At 34.8% G+C, this 22,232-nt stretch overlaps 1 protein-coding gene across 6 annotated transcripts in view; it reads right to left on the bottom strand.

Moving 5' to 3' along the window:
* The window catches only part of STK39 (serine/threonine kinase 39), a 302,550-nt gene that overhangs the window by 26,721 nt on the left and 253,597 nt on the right, over nucleotides 1–22,232 (bottom strand). For all 6 annotated transcript variants that reach the window (XM_031960518.1, XM_031960519.1, XM_031960521.1 and 3 more), the window contains one exon: nucleotides 20,968–21,036. In XM_031960518.1, the coding sequence (XP_031816378.1) occupies nucleotides 20,968–21,036 (69 nt within the window). The remainder of the gene's footprint in view (nucleotides 1–20,967; nucleotides 21,037–22,232) is intronic.

The raw sequence follows: 22,232 nt of genomic DNA, 5'->3' as shown, positions 1-22,232 counted from the left end.
TCACTATTTCTTTATAGAGATATCTTTTATTCAAAGATCTAGAAATAATTGTTAATGTTAACAGGTTATTTAGGAAAAAACTACTTAAATTCTTATTAAGAGATTTGAGAAAAATATAGAGTACTTGACTTCAGGTATGTGAAATCCTCAAAATATTAATATTCAGATTTCTCTGGTATTATGGGGGCCAAGAACAATAATAATGTACTGTTGAATCACCTAAGGACTATCAAATCTCCAGATAGTTAAAATAATAGACAGAATTTTCTCTATTGTAATGAGATATTAATTTCAGTTCCTAGTGTGGACTACATTTTGAGCAATTAAATGGAAAAGCAGAGTACCACTATGACTTTCTGAAATTAAATACATTAAAATAAAATACAATAGAGGCAGAAAGTTAAAATGTTTGCAGAACAAATTATATTATGGTGACTTCTGGGGCACTCATCTGCAGCTCCAATTCTGGATATTTCCCAAGGGAAACAGGAAAAAGAAATAGGGAAAAGTGACACAGTAAGAGGAATAATCTTTCCCCCAATCATCCAGAGTTCACAACCATATGCAGAGTTTTCTAAGAGTGAATAATCCTTTAAGAGAAGACAAACCATCTACTCTGTTCTGGGATTAAATATATTTCTCTAAGAAACTCATAAATTCCCTTGACCTAGCTCTTTGATAAAGTACAAAGTCACTTGGTCCTCGGCACTCTCTGTGGCCTTTTAATATTTCATTATGAGCTGATGAAGTTAATATTCGAGTTCTACCCTTGGAATTAGCCACTAAATGCAGATGGTCAAACACATGGAGAGAACCAACCAGCTTTGAAGCATAAAAAAGCTAGTCTGACACACACAGGTTTCACTTCCTGGAAGAAGGAAGACTCCACAAGCCTTTCAAGGAACCATTTGTACCAGGAAAGCCCCCCAAAGGCGACAGAGCTCCATGAATGGCAGGCAGGCAAGGGAATTTGGAGTCAAGGAGAGAATGGCCAGAATTTCTGGGTCAAGGATCCAGGACACAGAACAGAAGTCTCTGGTCCTTTGAGCTATGTGAATTGTATAGCTCTGGCAGGAATGCAGCAATGAGTTCTTTCCCACTCTGGTTGGGTAACCCAATCAGAGAATGCACAGATATCTGGGGAAAATGGAACTCTGTGGAGGGAGAAAAAAATTTGTCTGTTTATAGGCTGCAATAAAAATCACTGGGTTTTCTATTGAGTGAAAAAAAGTCCATTGTGGATACCATCCATGTATTGTTACCCTGAGTTTTTGCATGGGATCTGAGCGCCCTTTTCTTAGTTTTACAGAGACTTAAGACACAAGTCCAATCCTCATATCATCAGGAAAAATCCTGGAGGGAGGAGACATGAGTCAAAAAAGGTAAGAGGGAAAAAAACAACTATGGCTGAGCCTCATCTATAGAACCCAGAGCTTTGGTTCTGAACTTTCTGCTAAAAGTGAACCCCTGTGTGGATAGACTAATAATAACCTAAACCCAAGGGGTTTTATGAGGAGGATGTTATAGCCATGGGACAGTTAAATGACAACTTCTAGGTACATGCATGAAAGTGAAAAAGTTTGTGCCTGAAAATGTTTGGGCCTGTCCCACTTAGCTCACATAGAGTTAAACTTAACTGAAAAACAACAATTTTCATAATATTCAAGTCACCGATGAGCCAATAATTTTAGCTCCTACTCTAGCTGACAATCTGTCCCTTTCTGATTAGAGCATTTCCCTGATAACTCATATATTTCATGGTTTTTACTTAATAGCTCTCCTCCTTAAGTAAACCTTTTTATTTTGTAGGGTTTAATTTTTCAAGTATCTTATGTCCAAAACTCGACAGATCCCAGCAGTTCTGACAACCACCAGATTGAATATGTTTGCTAAAAAAAAATCAAAACCAAAACCCCCCAAAAAAACCCTCTAGCTTTCTAGGGGATTCAGACCAATTTTAAGGTAAGAATTAACAAAACACAATTAAGATGGTAAATATTTTACCAAGAATAACATAACATACAATGTGTCCCAATATCCAAAAGAAATGAATTTTTATTATGCATTGTTTTTAACTATAAAAATCCCTTTCATTTCATTTTTGTCAATAATTAAGAGCTGATCTCAGGATCTCAATGTCCCTGTCTATAAAATGTATTAAGGAACAGGTGTCTATAAAAAGAAAGAGTGGAAATAGATGCTCTAATTAGCAAGGTCCTGGCCAACTCTAACAACCTCTGATTTGATAACCAGATAGGCGATTTTATCACTATCATTCACATTCATAAACAGTGCTGATTTTCTGGAAATTTTGAAAAGAGAGGCCAATTTAGCTCATGTCAGTGTTATTTACATCTAATTATTCATCACAAACTGGAAGCTTAAAAAATTACAGGTAGTGCTTTAATTTGAGTAAGAAAGAAATATGCCATCAATCATACATTAGGGATATGTTTAAATAAGTATAGTGCTAAAAAAGAAACTATCTAGATCAAATTTTGCCCAACTAAAAATCTCAATGGAATCCATTTTTAAACTTAATACCAAGAGAATATATGTTTAATGTTAAGAATGATGCAACATAGGTAAGGTGCTGGTTCAGGTAACAAATCCAACAAATATGGAAGAACCAATCAAAGAGTTATGAAGAAGTAATTTTAAAAAATTCTTGGTTCATGTAATGGTTCATGGAACAAGGAGTCAATCTTAATTTTTGAAAAAGTACAGCAATCCAATTAGATTGAAATCACAAAATTAGTTTAACAAAGGTTTAACTGTTTTGGAGAACAAAAGCCAGGGAGAGAGAGATGGCAGGAGGCTAGCACTTGAAGAAGATATACAGGCTATATAAAGACAAGAGAGAAAATAGATTTTATAGGAATTCACTTATAGACCAATGGCATTTTGGCAAGATTATGTAGATGATTTATTTCTGGATGACTGAGGTTTGGTAAAACATATATTTTCTAGGAGTTAATCTGCTTGCAGAATCACAATGAATTTTTCAAATATCCCTCCAATTTGTAGTTGCAGCTGAGGCTTCATTTTGGCATAGGTTAGGAAGGAATATTGGCATTAAGCTTTTAATGAGAAATGGTGAGATAAAAATGATAAATTCATTCCTACATAATGCAGTAAAAAACGATTACACATCTAGCTTTGTGTTTCTCAGACATAATTCTAAAATGTAGAAACCACTAGAATGCTCATTTATACTTGGGTCATAAATTTGAGAAGCTCTGTAAAAAGTTCAATCTCCAACTTTCATTACTATTTAACTTTTGGCTACTGAAGAGCAAAGATGTTTGGGATATTAAATATCTATCTATATATACATATGTGCACATATGCACATAGTAAAATGAATGGAAGTCATCATAAACAATTCTTGCAGCAAAAGCATTTGAATGTATACTTTGAACCAAAAAACAGATGCTAAAGTGACTAGTCAGAAATTACTCGTCATTGGTCTTAAGATGCTGCCAAAAATAATGGTCATTTAAGGAGAGTATCATTGAACTGATTAGGGTGAAGCTGATGAATATGACAGAACCATAAAGAATTCTCAATAACATTCTTAATGAAAGAAAATTGATTTATATGAAATACCAGTAAATTCCCCAAATATGGGTATACTTTAGAAATATTTATCTTTTTCTCTAGGTGAAATTTGTTCTACTGGATTAGCTCACTATTGATCTAGTTCTACTGGATTAGCTCACTATTGATCTATGCCTTCTCAGTAATTCTTGTTCACTATCTCCCATAAATGCTCCAAAGAGGATTAACCAATAAACATTTTTAAAAGTCCTACTATGTTCCAAAGACCAGGGTAAGGAATAAAGATGCAAAAGCAGGAGGTTCTACCTTTAGAAGATATTACGTGTAATACTAATCAGTGTTATCCATCTCTCTAGTTACATAGTCCATTATTCCTTTTATAAGAACACGTTCCTATTTGACATCCCTATGTTACACAATTTTCCAAATCTACTTCATTCTGCACCTGGTTTATTATCTACCTGTAGTTATTTGCCTCAGACACAACTATTGCTAAGAAAATTCAAAGGATATCTTAACAACATGATATCCTCAGGGCAATAGACATTTCCAATATTTTCCTTCCAGTTGATTTTTCCTTTGTGGATTGTAGCCTGTTTGGAGATCAGTGAGGAGACTTTAGAGCTTGATGAAATCAATGTACCATGTAGTCTACAAACAAACGCATTTAGAGGCCCTCACCATCAATAGAAAATTCCTTCTCTACCTGAGACTTTGAAAAGGAGACTTTTTGACAGTGGCAAATAAGATGGCCTTAAATACTGTTCTAAAAAATGACTGACTGGGGCAGCAAGGTGGTGTAGTGGATAGAGCACCAGTCCTGAAGTCAGGAGGACTGGAGTTCATATCTGAACTCAGACACTTAACACTGCCTCACAGTGTGACTCTGGGCAAATTACCAAGTGCCTTAGCAAAAATGAAAAAAAAAAAAAAAAAAAAAGACAGGTCAAAAATTTCAGTAATTTTTTTGTTATAAATATAACATTTATTAAATATATTACCCTATTTCCATAAGATTCTTCTTTTATCATTCACCTTATTTGCTCCCTATTTCTGAGATTAGAGGATATAAGCACTTAAGTGCTTTTATAGCTTTTCTAGTTTCCTAATTCACTCTGATTTCCATGAAATGACAAAAGGGCACTCTGATATCTTATAAGTCAACAAATATATATATATTCAGAAATTTTTTTTGGGAGGGGGAAAAGTGTTTTGGTGACTTTTGGACATTAATGAATTTCATGGTGTCATAAAAAAAATTGATGAAATACTAATGGAACCTGGAGAAAATTACTTCTATTGTCTGATCTGAGAGAAAGCAGTAAGGACTTGAAACTTTTTGCATAGGAAACTACTTTATCTGAATGATAGGTACGAAATGGGAAGGAGATGGAGACAACCGCTGTCCATGTAGTGTATAGCAGCATCCACAGCATTGAAAAAATACTTTAAGAAAAGCTAAAGTTCTGAAGAGAAACACATGCAATTTGCTGACACTTAGAATTAAGCTTATATTGCTTAACCGATTTCAATCTTGCTACATGATGTAGTTTGATCAGACTATGTCCCTTCCCAAATAGCTAAAATGAATCACTGATTCCTGGATCCTTTTGTCTTCTTAAGTATAAGAAAGAGCCAATTCTAAATGTCTTGGACCACTCAGAGTCAGCCTGAAGTTCTGGCTGGGACTGGTATCTTGGGATTCTCACATAAACTGCTTAAACTATATCCAACATCAATATTCACAGTGAAGTGGATAGTGCACATGTATGTATACTTTTTAAGATTTGCAAAAAATAGTGTGTACTGAAATAGTATCTAAAAGATCAGTTTTCTATAGTTTGAATTAAAAAAAAAAAACATTCAAATTGAAAAGCTCATGACCTGAAATTAAGAAAAAAAACAACTGTAGATGTGAATGGGGTTCTGAATACCAAGTACAGTTAAGAAAATAGAGTAGCTCAAGCAAATGCTAGGGAGAGAGAGCAAACTGGTTCTAAAAGAAGGGGATCCTATAGGATAAAAATCCAGAGGAGGCAGAACAAGTTAGATCCTCTTTTTCCATTTGAAATACTGACAAACAAATCAAAGAATTAATCTAAGTAGAGAAATATAAAAGACTAGTTTGAGTTAATCCATTATGCTGATGTTCCTTGACCATGAAGAAAAGTATAATCCAACAATAAATTTCCAAAGACTTTGTCTGTAGCAGGGCTCACTTACCCACCATCAGAGTATTTGGAATAAAAATCAACTACCCAATAAGCACATACTATATACCAGGTCCAGGTATGGACTTAGCATTGTGTAACTAGGCACAAAGACAAAAATTAAACACTTCAAGCCTTCAATGAGCTCACTTTCTATTAGATGTTGAGATAATGTAATAAATTTGTTGAGGGCTATGAGTTATCAACATGTAGAATAAAATGAATGGAAACAGGAAAAGGTTATTTGTTGAAGATAGCCTAAAAAGAAGAAATAAAACTATTTAAAATACAGTTTACATGAGGCTTCAGGGTCCAAAAACGATTAAAATTTTTTATACTGTTATCACTTTCACCCATGGGGATTTCTTTTTAGTATGTGCCACTACTGTAGACATGTAGATACCCAGAAGACACTAGTTCAGTTTCTGAGGTATATTGTAAATAATGCATCATCTGAATTCAAATGCTAAGAGGCTAGCTTCTGGCCAAACAACTGTGACCACTCTGTGTGGGGGGAAAAGTATTTCTTTAGATAGATTCCCCAATAAATCTGGCTTTTGCCTAACAGCTTTTAGTTTGCTGTTTAGTGATAAACTTTCATCACTAAACTATAAATTATAAACTAAGAGATGGAAGAGAAAGCCTAGGGGAATATATGCTGGTGCCTGAAACAATAATAAAAATGCACACAAATTATTCTTTAGTCCTACAACTATTTCTTCCATAGATAAGCACACTCTGTGTTATGAGGAAATGAAACCTCATGTCTACTAGGAAACAAATCTGTGTTTGCTAAGTTTTATTCACGTACTTGTATTTCTACAATATGTACAACACAGATTTGTCAATAAACACTTTCCTACCTAGACAGAAAAGGAAACAATCCAAGTTGGGATAAAAGTAAATGTAAATGATCAACAAGTTAGTAATTTGTGTTTTATTATATTTATGATATTCATCTTTAAGGCTTGAATCCATGTGAAAATTCAAAAAGACCAGAAGTGCAATGATATCATATTTTAGTAACCTGGAGGAAAACAAAACAAAACACACACACACACACACACACACCCCTCTCTGTATCTAAGTAGTAATGATTAATGGATGTGTCAAAATAGGAGGCTCTCTCCATTGACAAGACAAGAGATTCTGTCCAAGACTTTTCCTATTTAATAATTTTATCTGACTTTTATCCAACATAAGAGTAATGCTTGTTTATCAAATTTCCAGATGACATGAAGCCAGGTTTTAATGCTGATAGACAATAATAATAATAATAATAATAATATATATATATATATATATATATATATATATATATGTATGTACGTATATAGCCATGTCTCATTATTTCAATAGACCTGTGATTTCACTGATATAAATCAGGTTTGGAGATCATAATTTATCTCAGTCTATAAGACACACTTGTCTGTGGTTTCCCATAAGTACTCTTATGGATGATCTTTCCATTCACTAAGATTCTTCCTTGGTTTCTGAACATTATACAAGCAGCAATGAAGCATATCAACTCCCCTTTGGTTATAAATAGTATCACTAGTATCTAGAGATCATATGATTCCCTTTTCTGGTCCTTTAGTTCTGAACAAATATCTTTTACATGTGTACTTACACACAAATGTTACACTGTGTCTTATGTAAAAATATTAAAAATAACATGATATATTTAATAAGTACTAATGTGATCTTTTTGGCTATAATAGTCAATTTTATTCAATACAAATCAGGGAAAACTTGGATGTGTTTGCAATTCATATGGAAAACATCCAAGGACTGTGGAATGACAAGAATGATATATGTGCTTAAAAAAGAAATTCAAGCAAATAAAAAACAAAGCAAAACAAAGCATTCCATTTTCAGAGAGAGATCAAGAATCAGGAAAACATCCAGAAGGGGAAAGAGAACTGTTGAAAAGTATAAAGGCAGTAATAACAACAATGGCTAGCATTTATATAGCATATAAATACTACCTGACATCATACTCACAACAATCCTGGGAGATGGGTGCTATCATTATCATCATCATTTTACAAATGAGCAAACTGAGGCAGACAGAGGTTAAGTTAATTTCCCAAAGTCTTACACCTGGTCTAAGATTGGATTTGAGCTCAGTTCCTTCTGACTCTAGATCCAGCATTCAATCCACTGTTACACCTACCTGCTTTTAAGGCCTACAAATTACATCATCAGAAAAGAAACTTAGCCATATTTAACCCAGGGAAGAAAAAACCTAGAAAAGACTGTCCTTCAGGTATCTATTATCACATTTCAAGAAATGAAACTGATTATATCCTAACAAATAGGAAATGACCAATTGCCCATGTGAGAAATCATTTAATTTGTTATGTGTGAACTGTCAAGACCACTCACATTAGTAAAACATCAAAATCTAAATGAAATTTGATGAAAGAATGACTATAAGAAGGGTAAAAAAATAAAACCAACTCCAAACTGTCCTATTTATATAAGCTCCTGTAGAGAACCACGGGCAGCAGATAATTTAAAAAACACTATTACCCTTAACTAAATCACTCCTATGAGAATAAATACCTTAGCCAAAACATACTTCATCATCTTGAGATGCAAAGAAAAAGAGTTTAAAACAGAAATTCATCTGTTAAGTCTAATGGAGGAAATTCCAGTGAAACATTATGAGGCACCACACATAAAACAGTGAAGAAAGGTGAAGGGGAAATAAATTTACAAAAAGCTTGCAAAGCCCAATGATGTGAGATTGTCCTGAAATCACTTATCCTGAAGAAGAATAACAGAAGGTAAGAGGGTCACATCTATAAAGATGTCTACAATGGGAGAAATGATGGAGGGGAAGGGAGAAGGGACGTGTTACTACATAAAACTGTGAACTTTTATATCACAATCTCTAATGTCCTACAGGAGAAACAAGAAATGGCACTAAACAAAAAAAAGTGGAGAATATAATTGAATCAGACTAATTACAAACAGGAAGCCCATGCTGGGCTTAAATTAAATTAAATACAATATTTAATGACTGATCCTCAAGGTGATCTCCTAAGGGTTGAACATCAAAATTTTGGTATTAAAAAAAAAATCAAGCATGTTATTATTATCAAAAAGGCTGATCAAAATAATACTACTGAACACTGAATATATTATAGCTAATATAATATAGTGATATATAACAAAATAACAATACTAACTCATGTGTCTATTTTCTTATTTCTACAAAGATTTTTTTTATGAGAATAATTTACACATAAGTAGAGGGGATCTTTGATAAAGGTATGAAAAGGGAAAAGACAAGTTTTTGCAAATGATAATTGACAGTAGACCATACTGTCAGTCACATAACAGTAAGTTGCAGATAATATAAATTCCTATTGTACTGATTATGTGACAAAAAAGATTTAATTCTGTAAAGCAAAATGGCATCTAAGAAGTTCTCTTCTAATAATATTTTCACTTGTTAAAATCATACACAATTTTGATACACTAGAAATAATTTTGCTTGATAGCCCCTCTTATAACTATCAAGCTACGTCTAAAATACGCAGATCGACTCTACATTGTTATCCAAATTATAAAACACAGACGTATAGACAAGTCACAATTCTAGTCTCTAAGTAAATATATCTGGAACAATCACTGGATGCAAAACTGAACAGAAGGGTTAAAATGGATAGTATTACATGAGAAGTTATGTGCAGAACTTTGCCTGAGCCTAAGTTTCTCCCTGAAACAAAGATCCTATATTTAAATGGTGCTCTTCTGGTGATTCTAATGTGATTCTAATGATGCTAATCACTTAACAACACAGAATAACAAAGAATTCAAGTTGGAGGATAACATAGGTAGGGCAATGAAGGGACTCAACTCTGAGTGTGAATAGACTATAGCATATTTCCAACAAAAGTTATGCAGAAATAAGAGCAAAAAGAGTATCATCCAAGATCTTTATGGTCAGGAAAATGAGATGGTCTGATCATCTCACAAACATGAGGACTAATGCATGGAGGTGTCACCTATCTGATGTCAAGAGATCTAGAGGACGGATCCCAGCTGCTTAGCTATATATATAAATAAAAATATGGAGAACACAGTTTGAGAAGACATGGATGGTTTCTGATCTGTACCATGGAATGGAGGACACACTGATAAATTCATACAGAGGACCAAGTAAGATAAAGTCTATAAATTGTAAATCCTAAAACAGAAGATGGTACCATAGTATTTAATTGCTTAGGTTAAAATGTCCTTATTGCTGCTATTGTGAACGTCTGCCAACTCTTTTCTATTTAATCCAACCATTATTACTACTTTGGTTCCCTATCAGGAAAGTGTAGCATAAAACCTCATCCCTCCATAGTGTGGGTGCTCCAAAACCTCAACTCGATCACTAACAGCTTTGTAAAGTATATAAACTAATAGTTAAAATAATAACAGGGATCACTGAAACAAATGGTTTCCGGCTTCTCAACAACAGCACCCTTGATAGTCGACTTTAATTTAGGCAACTAGCTACAGGAAAATTAACTTGATTTACCTTCAATTACTTTGCTTGGGATAGAAGGTTTATTTGACACTTATAAATATGAATATTATATGTACTCATTACAATTAAAGTAGTAATGGTTCTGATTTAAAGGTTATTTTAGCGTGAACTCTTATTCATATAAAAAACAAAGTGATATAACAGCATAGGAAATCTATTTCATAATCAAGACCACAGGATATACTTTCTTCATGTGCTATAAACTGTCACTTAATATTAAGAAAGAGCTTGAGATGAATGCGTGAGCTTTGCTTTTGCTAGGAATTCTAATTTTTCTTTGATAGAATAATTGGATGTGGGCTATTACTGGAAGGTGTCTCTGAAGTTCTCTGGATCCCCAAATATTAAATTAGTATGAATTACTTTTCAATGCAGTGAAGCTTAAATGAGCCTGGGTAGTGAAATATTTAAACTTAGTTATCTCTAAAACCCTCCAAGGCTATTTTCCTGTCCCTCTGTGAACTCAACTCACATTAGAACTAATGGGAATTATGTGAACATGGTGAAAGGACACAAAATGCCCCTGGTTCCATGAATGAAAAACATTTAAAACAAAATCCCCAGTTAGGTTTTGTGCAGGGTCAGAATAAAGTTAGGGGAAAAATTTGTTTATTGTCTTTGATGATATATTTTGGGAAAAGATCCACAAAGTACACCCAAAGCCCACTTTCCCTACATGGTTTTGCTAAGGCAAATTCAAATGAAAGATGTGTATTTCATAATATTTCAGCAGATTGATGATCCCAACTGAAGGCCCTCAGTTTAAGGGCAGAGGTATTACAACCCATCTCTACCTCCTTACCCTCAATAAGATCCATCCAGCCCTCGTCTTTCTCATAAATTCCACTCTTGTATCTCCAATGCCTATCCAGATCTTTCCATTATTTCTCCATGGGAAATGTACTCTATACACTGAGCGCCTTCTTCCAGATCACCTGATACTTGGGATGTGTGGGCTATCTATGGGCTTTCTGGCATCTGAGTGAGGAAATGTAGAGAGATCAGAGACAGCCCAGGACAGGTTCGGGATACACTCATTATTAGTGTTGATATAAAAGATGAACCAACAAAGGAGCATGACAAAAACTAGAAATGAGGATGTCGAGGAGTAAAGCCTGTGGGTAAGAATTTTGGGGATAGACTGAAGATTAAGAAAAGGTATTTGGCAATTAAGAGATAATGATAATTTGGGAGAGAGTTATTTGGGTTGAGTGATGAGGTGGAAGCCAAACTGCAAGGTAATGACAGGGGTAAAAGAAGCACTAGAAGCATAAAGTATAAACAGCTTTTTCTACTTTGGCACTGGGGAGAAGGAGAAGAGACACAGAAATACCTTGAAGCACAATAGCCAAAGAGAAAGTGAATAAAAGTAAGGCAGCAAGGAATAAAAAAGTCCAGAATCTTTTCTTTTAACTTTTTTGAAGACAAGTAAGAAGATGCAAGATCATGACCCAAGAGCTCTGACTGAATGATTTGTCAATAAAACAAACAGTGCCTAAACATGTTGTATTTCAATAAAGTCATTGTAGATTGTTGTGATCAAATCAAAGCAAATCTTTAATAATCTGGCCCTTCTGGGAGCTTAAGAGTGGAAGAAAAGTGAATTTAACATTCTTATTCCTGATTTCACAGCTGCCCATAAATAACCAGATTCTCTTATGGTGAATAGTCTCAAGTGTTTTACAAGAAAACAAAATATTCCCCTCAAACTGACTTCCAGGTCTAATGGAGAGGTCTTATTTTGCAACAGGATGGGCAGAGAGATGCATAAGGCAGTACTCTGAGTTCAAGAACACTCTAGTTTCCTTGCATACAAAAGCCAGTCAGATGCCTCAAGTGGCTAACCTTGTTTAACAAGCTACAGAGATAATTCAGAAAAAATATAATGCCTTCACACTGAGAAAGTGAGTATGAGAAAAATACCACCATGTTTTTATATCTGCCGGAAGATTATCAGTTCATAATCCTCAAGGCACAGAATTAATTAGCAATTAAAATATCCACAAATAGATAATTTTGGATGGAAAAAATACAACCAGCTTCAAATTTAAGGACCCAAACTTAATTGCTCATAACTAGGCCTGGCAAATATTTCCTCTTTATTTTCCCAAAAGGGCACCAAATGAAAAACATAAAGCCAAATTTCAGAACACTTTAATCATGAGCACCAAATTAGCACGAATCAAGGTCTAAAGAAATAGGTAAAATCAAGGACCGAGTCTCAAAGAAGTAAAACAAATTTTACTAAACCACAACTAAAACTACTAACTCTTAGTTGGGTAATCAAGGCAATCTCATGCAGAGAGAAAACAGCTTGAGGCCATGGATGACTGTCTCTTATTCCACATGCTGGACAAATAAAAACAGATGGATTTGGTTTGACATGGAGAGATTGGCATTGGTGAGCTCATTGGTCAATGCCTTAATGAGGATAAACACCTGCTTACATTGTATTCTAAACATCAAAGCACATTTAATGGATAATTGAAATTTTTTACAGCCTCAGAGAATTTGAAAATTAATGAAAATAAATATATAGGCAGAACTTAATATTACAAAGGATCCATAAAAAATCAAGAAGTTTCAATCTACAAGTGAATGAGTTTGCCCAAATATAGACTCAAATGGAATACTTGAATATACTTTGGGATTGCAAAATGACTTCATTGAAGGACTGGGCCTACTAGTAAGATGATTTAAGGGTCATAATTTATAGCAGCTCATAAAAGTTGGTTTGTGAGCAGCAGGAGTTGGCAGTTATGGATTCTCTGCTGTTTAAATTGTACTACAAACTGACCACAGTGAAAAAGACTGAGTCAGCCAAAGCTGTGTCACAGATGAGTCTTCAGCCAAATAAACCGAAAGAGGGAACCAAAGTCACTGACACTGCCCTCATCTCACAGATCTTAGTGTACAGTCTATCCATCTCATTTCAAGTTCTTGTAAAGGAAGGCTGGTGTTGGAATCTACCTCTTTAAATCACCATTACTTAAGAAAGTTTGATTAACTGAACTGGCTGGTTTCAAAGCACCAGCAATGGTGCAATCTGTAGGTATGCAATAGATTCAGTCAGAGAGCCAGAGTTCCAGTCCCAGCTTTCCTACTTAATAGCTCTGTGATTTTTAAACTAGTCACTGAAAGGTCCTCAGTTTCCTAATCTGTAATTGAGGACAAGATATCAAATTCCTGTGGCTGGCTCAGATTAAACACTTAAGTGAGAAATGTTTAACAAAATAAACAAAAATAAAATTTGGAAAAGGGAGCACTTGTGGCTTTCTGGCCTACAGGGATCCATTTCTATTTCAATTTGACATCACCCTTGTAAAGCATCCTAGGCCCAAGCCTATGCGCTGAATAGTTGGAGGTAACAAATAGGAGGCCTGAACATGTGTCCTATAATATTGAGCTATGAACCCCTCTGTCATCTGTTAACACCTATGGATCTCTTCTTAAAATAATGTGTTTTAAAATACATAAAAAATACCAAAAAAGGAAAACAATTTGTTTATATTTATATATTAAAAAAAATCTTAATTTGGCTATCTAGAGCTAGATATAAAAAGCTGACCGAATCCTCTGCTTGACATGGAGTTTTTCCTGAACTCCATCCCTCTCTCCCAAACTGCGAAGACCTACTTCCAAAACTATCTCGTATTTAACTGCTATGTATTTCTGTTTATTTTCAGATTTATTCTGTATAGACTTGTATTTTATTTGTTGTCTCTTTCATTAGAATATTGGTTCCCTGAAGGTATGGACAGTTTCCACTTCGACATTTGAGTATCACATAGCTCATAAAATACCTGGTCTCTAGTAGGTTCTTAATAACTGCTGGTTAACTGCATTGATAGTAGTAGCAGCAGCAGAAGTAACAATTATCATGGTGCAGCTGACATTTGTATGGTGCCCTAAGGACCACAAAGTTCTTTATATTCATTCATCATCCACCTTGAACCTTATATAATCCTTAGAATTGCTATATAAACAACGACAGACTTCATTGGAAGAATCAGGGTTTGAGAGCGTGCAGCAGAAAGAATTCATTGTCCCAGATGTCAGAATCAGAGCTCAATGAGGAAAACCAAAGGTGTTATGGTATACTTTAAAGGAATAATACAGAAGCAACTTTTGCCTTATGTCAATAGTGATTCATATTTGGAAAAATTCCACTCAATCCAAATCTCAGATGCAAAATAGAAACTCTATTCCCAATCTTTCCAAACTGTGCAGGTGGTTTTCACTCCATTTTCTAAGAGGAGACAAAGCTACACAGCTAAACAGATAGCAGGAGTGAGGAATACAATCAAAAAGAATTTTTCCTGCAAGCTCTGATTCTTCTGATTCAAGGCAATTCTAATTCCTAGAAAAATCTAATTTTTGTCATTTTACACTTTTTACTTTCATTTAATCCCTGAGCTTTGTGGTTTTTGGTGACACATGTTAACAATCTCCTTCTTTCTCTCTCTCTCCACACCCTCCCTTCCTCTCTCTTTCAGGTGGGTAATGAATTGTTTAATACTTCAAGGATTTCATCAATGTGATCATTCTCTTCCAACACAAACCACAACCCTTCTGTGTCATTGCAAATGGTTTCATGAGCTGCTGGGGCCAAAAAAATAATACCATTCTCCTGGTGGTCACAGGTCTAATGAGGAGCCTCATAAAACTTAACAAGGCAAATCCTCAGAAGACAGTGACATAGTACATCCCTCAAATTTGCAATTCAGGAAGATCACTTAAGCTTACACTATCCTAATGTTTTAAAAAGGATTTAGAGTCACTTCTTCACCATAAAGAAGGCAATATTGTGTGTGGTCTTTACTGGAAGCTACTCTATGGAATTACTTAAAAGAACTTCCCCTAAAAATATCTGCTTTGAGACATTCCTGACAAAAAACTTTCTCCTAAAAATTTTAATTGAGTCCTCAACTTATCTTTATCTAATGAATTAATAAGTTCATTGTCAATCTGCAAAATTAGAAAGAATGATATTTTATAGGAGCATAACTTTTATCCTGGAAGGAACATCTAATCCAACCTTCCATTTTACAAGTAACATAGCTGAAAAAATGACTTATCCAAAGTCGCATAGTAGTAGTAGGGCTACCCAACAAATAGGTTTTCTCATTCCAGAGCCATACTTTCCTGCATTAAAGTTTAAAATATTTTTTTTTCCCCTGGGCACAAACTTTTAATAGCTGACTGTGTATTTTCCCTTATCTAACTACCAGAAACATTTCTGACAAGTTGTAAATAAGAGAAAATAGAAGCGGGATGCTACAGTTGGCATCATCAGCAGCAATGCTTAGTAAAAAAAAGAAAAATCCTAAAAGCTTCTGTTGATACTGCCAGAAAATATTCCCAGTTTAATTCCAATAAATAGAATAGTGCAAACTAGTGATGCCTCTTCTCCCAAGGCACCTGCAATTCCTAATAAATCCCAAGGTGCTTGTTTAATATGTGGACAACTCCTGAGCATAAATCACTTGGCCACATCTTCATTAAATATGAGCATGACTAAAAATACAACAGCATTCTGGGACATGCTTCAGGGTTTTCAACAATTGGAAAAATTACATACTTTAGCATTAAATTGTCACAGTGAGACTTGGCTTGGCAAAGCAGTTCAGGCAATAAGATCTGACCTCTAAGTCTCCTCAGCAGTAAATATACTTTACAGCATTAATGACTGACCTCAATATAAGAGGAGACCCCAAGAGAAGGCTTCACTGCAAAGACACATTCCCTACTCCCCAAGTCTTTCACCAGGATGCATTGATATACTATAAATTTGAGAGACTAAGTACCACAAACTGAGATAATCCTAACTGTTGGTAAAGTGGTCACAATACCTATCCCAAGCATCCTCATGTTCCAGAGTGGTCCCAGGTTCTGTTAGCAACATGTTTTGGTGGTGAAGATGCTTGGATCTTTAAACAAAAATATATAAGGCTTCAGTAATGCTGCCATTGTACAAACAGCAATGCTGGGTTGTTTTATTTGTTTTTTAATTAACAACCACGCCTACTGTTTGGGGTGGTACAAATTTCTATTAACAAGATTGCATTGTCTCAATCTCAGACACTTACCATAGACAGCTATGTGATGCTGGGTAAGTCACCACAAGCAAACCAAACCAAAACAATCTTTCCTCTCCCCTCTCCCTCACTCCCCCCACCTCCAAAATGGCCTTCCAATTACATTCCCTTTCTGGCATGCAATGTGCTGAAGCAGGCAAGGTTTATGAAAGGTTCCTTTGTCTAAAAAACAAGGCTTCTATAAGCATTACCTTTTTTTCATCATAAAAACCCAGGGGTACGTATATACTATTATCATCCCACTTTCTAGATATGGAGAAACTGAGTCAGACAGGGAATAAATTACTTGTTCAGGGTTATGTAGCTAGTAAATGTCTGCAGGTGGACTTAAAAAGGAACCCTTGCCCCAGAAGTCTGTCCACTGTAGCACCTAGTTGTCTTATCTACTTCCTCTTCCTTCTTTGCAGATGTGGGAAACAAGGGCTGAGGGAATACTCTTAGACAAGGCTTTGTGTCTTGACCGATTTTCTCTCTCCTCCCTCCACCACCCTGCTCCGGCTTTTTATTTTGTAAAAATCTTTGTAATAAGGGACAATTTGCTCAGTTGGAGGACAGGAGAGAAGATATGTTTAGACTGAACACCAGGCTAAAAAAATGACTGAAACCATTAATAGTGATAAGAAATACCAGCACTTATATAGCATCTACTTTGTGCCAGGCACTGTGCTATGCACTTTACAGGTATTAGCACACTGATCATCACAAAAATCCTGTATAATAGAATAACATAATAATATACTGTTATTTATATATATGTAATATAATATAATATAATATAATATAATATTATCATTATACTCATTTCAAAGTTGAGAAAAGTGTCTGAGGGCAGATTTGAACTTAGGAAGATGAGTCTTTCTGATTCTAGACTCAGTGCTCTATGCACAATGGCTTCATCTAGCTCCCTAAGTACCGTGGGGATCAAGAAATGCTTATCATAGCATTTTACAGCTGGGTGGGCAGAGAATCTGTGTCCCCCCAAGTGCCATGATCCTTCCCCACAGCATGGTGATGAACAGAACTGATTTACACAGATCTACAAGCAACAACAACAGGCACCTAGTCTTTTAGACTTAATGCACTTAAGACCAGTGTACCACACTAATGAGCTAAAATCAACGACTTCAAAAAGGAACTTTATAGGTCAATACAGAGCTGGTGTAAAAGGCAATACCAGCAACTTTTTCTAAATTTCCACTTTTTGCCAGAAATATTCAAGAGCTCAAAACAAAAAGACACATCCTGACATTATTGATGAATCAAACATTTACATGCCAGGAACTGAGGGATACCATGGGTTAAAAAACAGTGGTGTGATTCTGAAAGGCCCACTGCCAACTGGCTTTCACTTACCATTTTCATCTAAAACCTCTCTCCCAGTAACTTTCCTTGCTGACTGCAGCTAAGTCAGAATGAGCTGGCTGGGAAACTGTTTCTTTGCAGGAGTATGCAAAGATGCTCTCTCTGCTTGCCACACCTTGCTGGGCAGCTTCCTGGATTTATTAAAAGGAGCAGGAAGACTCTTATGTTTCATAAGGCTTTTTGCAGAACTTGGGATTATTGTTTCCTCTGACACATTAAAGAGAAGCTGAATTTCTGCATGCTTCAGCTAAAAAGGGGAATGCCATTTATCAGCTCTTTTCAATCAAAAAGTGAACCTCTCACCAAAATGAGGTTAAGCAAACTAATCTTTTCTTCCTATATCCTTTCTTATTTGGGACTACCAAAGAATTTTAGAACTTGCATATTGCTATTTCTAAGTCAAGACAGAACCAGACACAATCGGGATATTTTCACATAACATCCTATCTCCCAGTTTTTCCACCTTTAAAGTCAAGTTAGAATTCTTTAGCCAATAGTCACTTGGAAAGCTCACCAATTTTGTCTTTTCCCAAATTCTCTTCCTAGAAGGCCACCTCTACATAAGTACGATGACAGCTGGCTTACTACTCTAGTCTATAAGCACTGAATCTAATTTCTGTTTTTCTCTGTCTTTGCACAAAGGCAAATCATTTCATGTCCCTATCAGTTTCCTCCTCCAATCCAAATTTTATTTTATGAAGATTTGAAAACCAAAGGCAGATTATCCTCGATCCAGATATTGAAGATTTTGTGAAACCTCCATTTGTTACTGTTTCAGTAAAAGTCTTAACATTCACTGATCCATAGCTGCATTTGTAAGGGCTTTTTCATATCATACCATAATAAAAACTTACTTCAAAATTTACACACACAACACACATATATCTTTTTGAATTTTTTAAAACTAATTTAAACTGTTAAAATAATTGGGGAAAGTCATCCACAACAAAAACCCATTCAAACTCCATTTGTTAATATTTCTTTTCTTCTATATGGTCCCTGCCAAACAATACTATAAATCTGAAACTATAATTTGAACTTTGCAGGCTTGAAAGCAATAGATTCTGTAGTACTGTGTGAGAATATTGGTTATGAATTTTTTTGTTCTTGTGCAATTGAAAATTGCCCCTCCCCCGCCAAAGCAGTGTGGTGAAACGTGATTCATTTCAAAAACATAATCTGTTCACCCTTATAATATTTTAATTGCTGATCAGATGGGCAAACTCAATCTGCCATCTACTATAATAGGAAACATGAATAAGGTGCCATTTCTTGTCACCCATGACAGAAGACAATATCACCAGGATAACCCCATTTTAAATTACTTTAATTCATTTCAGCACCTCTACATAATGAAGAAACGTAGACATCTGTTTACATTCTCAAATATTGCACATATGAAAGAATATTATTATTGTAAAAAAAACTAGTAAAAGAGCAAATAATTTTAGAAGAGTAGGAAGGATGAACAAATAAAAAATAGAAATGGCTTTATTATTTTTTTAAAAAATATACACATACATATATATTATTTGCTATCCTGGAATAAAGAAGGTAAACTGAATTAAAATAGTAACTGAAGTGAAATTATATACAGGAAAAATAAAATGCAGAGCCTTTTCCCACTTGTTTCTTGCCTTCATCATGTAGTTTAACTCAAAGCTAGTTACCATCAACTCAGATCTTGAGAAAATTTGATTTTCAACAACATCCTTGCCAAGCAGAAGAAAGGCCAGTCTTTATTTTTTTAAGAATTTGCATTAAATCCCAATTCATTTTTAAAACCTGGAGATTGTAAGATATTTCTTTTGTTTCTTCTGCATAGATGAAAATAGTTTACCTTTTTTCAATGGACTGATCATTTTAAGTTAAAAGTACTCTGAACCAAAGAACAAAGTATAAATAGCTCATTTCTCAGTCCTCTCCTAAAAGCCAATGAGAGAACAAAAAAGAAACCCACAGGATTCCACAATGGTTAGGTAGTAGAACAAAGTATAATGGATAGTACAGTTAACTCTGAAAGAACAAAGTGTAATGGATAGTACCTTAACTTCTGAAAGGCAAAAATCAATACATTTGCAGAAGGAATCAAGTGCAATAATCAATCTGTAGAGTATGTTTCTAGCCCACAAGAATAGGAGAATAATGTTACTATGGGAAATACTTGGAGAAATTGATAGTTACTTTATCTTTGTTTTTTATGATATAATTTGGGTCACCTGATTCATCAGATGCCAAGTTATCTCCAATTACAGCTGAGCATTTCATGAAATGGTTTCTAGGAAATCACTGAGGTGAATTAGTAGTGGAGATCAACATGCATTCATAACTGTACATGCACAAAATGAAACATCCAACACCACCAGAAAATAAGATTTCCACATGTGACTTCTTCAGATAACTGACGCTCACCCCAGCAAGCACTTTTCTGCCACCGTATACAGAGCACATAGAAGGGAATTTACCCTTGTCTTGATGACTCATGGTCATCATTAGGAATACATTCACTGTTCTACACTATAATATGGCCCTCAAGGAGAACTGAGCTACACAGAGATATTAGCTATACATTAAAGTTCCCAGATGATTATGCTTTTAAAATTCTTGTCATTTATAGATAGCTCTTCTGCCCACTCCCTTGTTTCCATGCTGCTGGCCATTACTCCTTGATGGTGTCAGTGTGCTTGTATCTCTGTTCACTCTTTAATTTGCAGTTTCTAATGTGTGGTCGGTTTGGAAACTGGAAAAGCAATCTTGTTATAATTGTGTTTAAAATAAGAGTAAAATAAGTACTTAGAAAAGCTCTGAGGGAATTTTCTGATGAATATATTGTATTTCAGCTTGAGCAAATGGACTTTGAGACATTTAATTTTGCAATGATCTATACTGCTTACTCCTGGGTTTCTGGCAATTTTGGCAAGTTCAGACAATTGTTTAAATGATTCCTAGATAAGCAAGATGTTATTGTATTTAAAAATAACCTTATTTTTTTAGAAACATAAATAAAACACATACCAAGATAAAATACATCCCTACCATATACAAAGTAAAATTCAAGTAGAATTTAAAAGCTTCTACATGAAGTAAAGTGGAGAATCATTCCCTTATGAAAACATTTTTTCTAAGCATTTCTACATTTGGCATATCAACAGACAAAGATAACACTGCATACTAAAAAATGATTTACCTATAACTACATCATGACCATCAACCAGGCCTGCAGAGAACAGCTCCTGAGAAACGCCATCTGCCGTGTCTGTCCAAATGTGAAATGAATATGTATTAGCCATAAAATAAAAATCAATAATCCAGTGAAATCTAAAAATACATATATTTTCTGATATCAAACTCTACCTACATATGCTTTTAATTAAACTTCAGAGTCTACTTTAGGAAGAAAATTCAGAAGGATACCATGATGAATTTTCTCAGCTATAATTATCATTTTGTCATTTATTCAGTAGATGTCACATGAAATCATTCTTTCATTTTGGGGGAACCAAGAAATTTTTCTTCTCCACTGACTGAATTATTCACTAAAGGCACTTTGATTTAGTTATGCCATAATTGCTCTTGGTGGTACTGATCTTCTTTCTTGACAAGGTTAATACTGGTAATCTTTCCATCCAATTCAATCTTTAGTAGTGAGTTTACCAAGATTTAAGATAAAGTATATAATGTGTCACAGACAAACAATTGATGGATTCCCAAAATGAGTCTTTTTAATTTGTCCTTTTAAAATATGTATTTATCCTGAGAAGGATCACTTGACAGTAACAGACTCATACATTTTCGTACAAACTACAATTGAATGAAATAATTACGCCTCTGCTAAATCTGCTAAAAAAATAGCAACTTTCTAATAATGATGGGCATGAATAAGTGGCCAGAAAAAAACACAGGTGATTCAGCCTTAATAAAGATTACAGTTCTTGGAATTCAAAGATGCCCAAACTAGAAATCTTAGAAATCATTAAAAATAATTCACTTCAATAAACATGTATTTAATGTCTATCATGTGCTGAGCCTTATTGGAGTTGAATTGATTTGGGAAGGTGGAGAAAGAAAAAGGAAGAGAAGGGATCTTTAAGAAGCAATGAGGAAACACATTTTACCAAGGCATAGCAAACAATCAACCAATTAGCATTTATTAAGTACTTACTATGTACCAGGCACTGTGCTAAGTGCTTCTCTGTAAATTAGTCTTAGGGATTTGACCATGAGACTGAGAAGTGAAGGGCTTGTCTGGGGTGACAAAGCTAATTTGGGGCAGAAGTGGGACTTGAATCCTGATTGTGAAGCTGGCTCGCTACCTCTTATGCCAGACTGCCTCTCAGAGGAGATAGAAAGTTTAGCTAAGAAATGATCCTTGCCTTCATAGAAGTTTATTATAGTCTAGTACCTGCACATATAAATCAACATAATAAGTGATACCTCCAGGGTCAGAAGGCT

The sequence above is a fragment of the Sarcophilus harrisii genome, chromosome 3 (assembly GCF_902635505.1).
Source record: "Sarcophilus harrisii chromosome 3, mSarHar1.11, whole genome shotgun sequence".
Taxonomy (NCBI): Eukaryota; Metazoa; Chordata; class Mammalia; order Dasyuromorphia; family Dasyuridae; genus Sarcophilus; species Sarcophilus harrisii.
This window is presented reverse-complemented; position numbering and strand designations above follow the sequence as displayed.